The following is a 2,021-nucleotide window of genomic DNA, read 5'->3' on the forward strand; positions in this document are numbered from 1 at the left end:
GAAAATCTTAGAAGAAGCTTTTTTTGGCTACTGCCTTTTTTTTTTTTTTTCCTCCCAGGCATCCTGAACACTTGTAGGCAGAATTCAGGATGAAATATCATCCTTTAATCTTCTGATCACAAGAAGAGGTAGCGGAGTTTTAAAAGTTGCTCTGGGTGCAGATGTCTATGAGGCTCTTGACCAGCCCCCAGTCATTCTGATAGAGGGTTGTTGCAGATTTGATCAGATTAAAACAGTCCTCAGGCTTCAGGATGGCACTATCCTGGGACATAGACATCATTTCTGCAGCTGGGAAACCAGCTATTTTGGAGGCTATTTTGAAGCATCCTCATCTGCTCCTCTTACACAGTCAGAATTCCTCTTTGCCTCTTCTACCTCTAACAGTGGTTTGTGGTCCAGAGCAACTTGGCTTTCCCTGCCCCTTTTCTTGCTATCTTGGTGACATTGTGAGATTAAAGGAAAAGTGTTGGGCCAAGATCACCGTTCTGGCCCTCAAACACATTTAGGCCCTCTTGATATACACCTCCAGGGACTCTTCTATAGGAATCTCAGACATGTTTTTATTCTAAGGTTCCCAGTGAAAAGGTATCTGAGATGTATTGCTCTTCGCTAGGAAGATTTACTTGTGACAGTTCAGCAACATAATGGTATTAGAGAGGATTTATTTTATGTGGTCTGCAAATGGTGAAGAGCCTGAAAGTGTCTCTTTTGGGAAAAGAAATAATGGGGAAAACACAGGCTATTTTGCAATATTCCTGCTCAAATCTTGGCAAGAGAGTTTCCTCCCCAAATGGAAGAGTCTTTTCTAGGGGACAGTGTGAAAGTGCACATTTTGCTACTGAGGTGTATGTGGGAGGGAAACAAGTCTGGCTGAAGGAAAAGCAGAGTATGAGAGAGCAGAGAAAATGAAACATCAAAAGATAGATGCTGGACTGCATGGATGAATTCTGGCAGCTGGATCCAAAGCCAGTGTATGTTAACATGAAAGTGTTTAAACTTGAAAATGAAGACTGAAAGGAAGATCATGTCTCTCAAACATAAAGGAGATGGTTAGGCTGGTTAGCTGATTAGGACAGTATTGACTTCTTATCCTTTGACACGTAGAAGATATTTACTGGTCTCTGGTCAGAAAGCTTTCTCTGAGCTTCATCTAACTTCATGGACTTGCCTACAACTGTATAGTGATAGCTGTTGGCTTCTGTTTCCTCATTGCTGAGTTCTTTTGTTTTTCTCCAATTACCTGAGCATGTGAGCTATTTGAGGGCTTGTTTTCAGGGTACAGTGCTTCTGATGGAGTCTGGGCTAGCTAAACGTGGGCATTATATATGTGAAAATAGATTATTTTCAACTTCTCCCTCCTTTTCAACCCCTGCCCTTTCAGGCATTCACAGCATCCAGCATCCTGCGCACTCACATCCGCCAGCACTCTGGGGAGAAGCCCTTCAAGTGCAAGCACTGTGGCAAAGCCTTCGCCTCACATGCAGCCCATGACAGCCATGTGCGCCGCACACACAGCAAGGAGAAGGGCTGCACTTGCTCGGTGTGCAGCCAGCACTTCCTGGAGCAGGAGGATTACCACTTCCACATGAAGATTCATGCCGCTCATTAGGCAAGAGCCCCATGGACATTAGCTCATGTGTGTATCGGTCTATGTGCATGTGTTAGTGTGTGGTTGTGTGCACACCACAGGAGGTGACATTTACCCTTGCAGTGACTCTGGGTATGCCCAGTCTCTGGACCCTAGGCATATTTCTGAGAGTAGGGGACAAAAGTTTTATCTCGACTGGGTAGCCTGATGCCACACTGGAATGAAGTTCAACATCCACTACCCTAACTTTCCCTTCCTCTCCTCCCATACCCTGATTTCCACAAAATGGAAACACAGACAGGAGGGAATTTCATCTCCCATGAATAGTTCGTACATGAATATTACTGTGAGAAGTGTTTCCATGCTTTAAATGTGCCATTTCTATGGACTGCCTGGTGCAGTCTGTAGTGTGAGGGAAGTTTTTATGAAGTTC

At 44.4% G+C, this 2,021-nt stretch overlaps 1 protein-coding gene across 1 annotated transcript in view; it reads left to right on the forward strand.

Annotated features, from left to right (window-relative positions):
- Nucleotides 1-1,609, forward strand: part of PRDM14 (PR domain containing 14) — a gene marked incomplete at its 5' end in the record, with an annotated part of 6,696 nt that extends 5,087 nt beyond the window's left edge. Inside the window, one exon of the mRNA XM_010137819.1 lies at nucleotides 1,382-1,609. Coding sequence (XP_010136121.1) covers nucleotides 1,382-1,609 — 228 coding nt within the window. The remainder of the gene's footprint in view (nucleotides 1-1,381) is intronic.
- Nucleotides 1,610-2,021: the final 412 nt, after the last annotated feature.

The sequence above is a fragment of the Buceros rhinoceros genome, unplaced genomic scaffold (genome assembly GCF_000710305.1).
Source record: "Buceros rhinoceros silvestris isolate BGI_N320 unplaced genomic scaffold, ASM71030v1 scaffold41686, whole genome shotgun sequence".
In the NCBI taxonomy this organism is placed as follows: Eukaryota; Metazoa; Chordata; class Aves; order Bucerotiformes; family Bucerotidae; genus Buceros; species Buceros rhinoceros.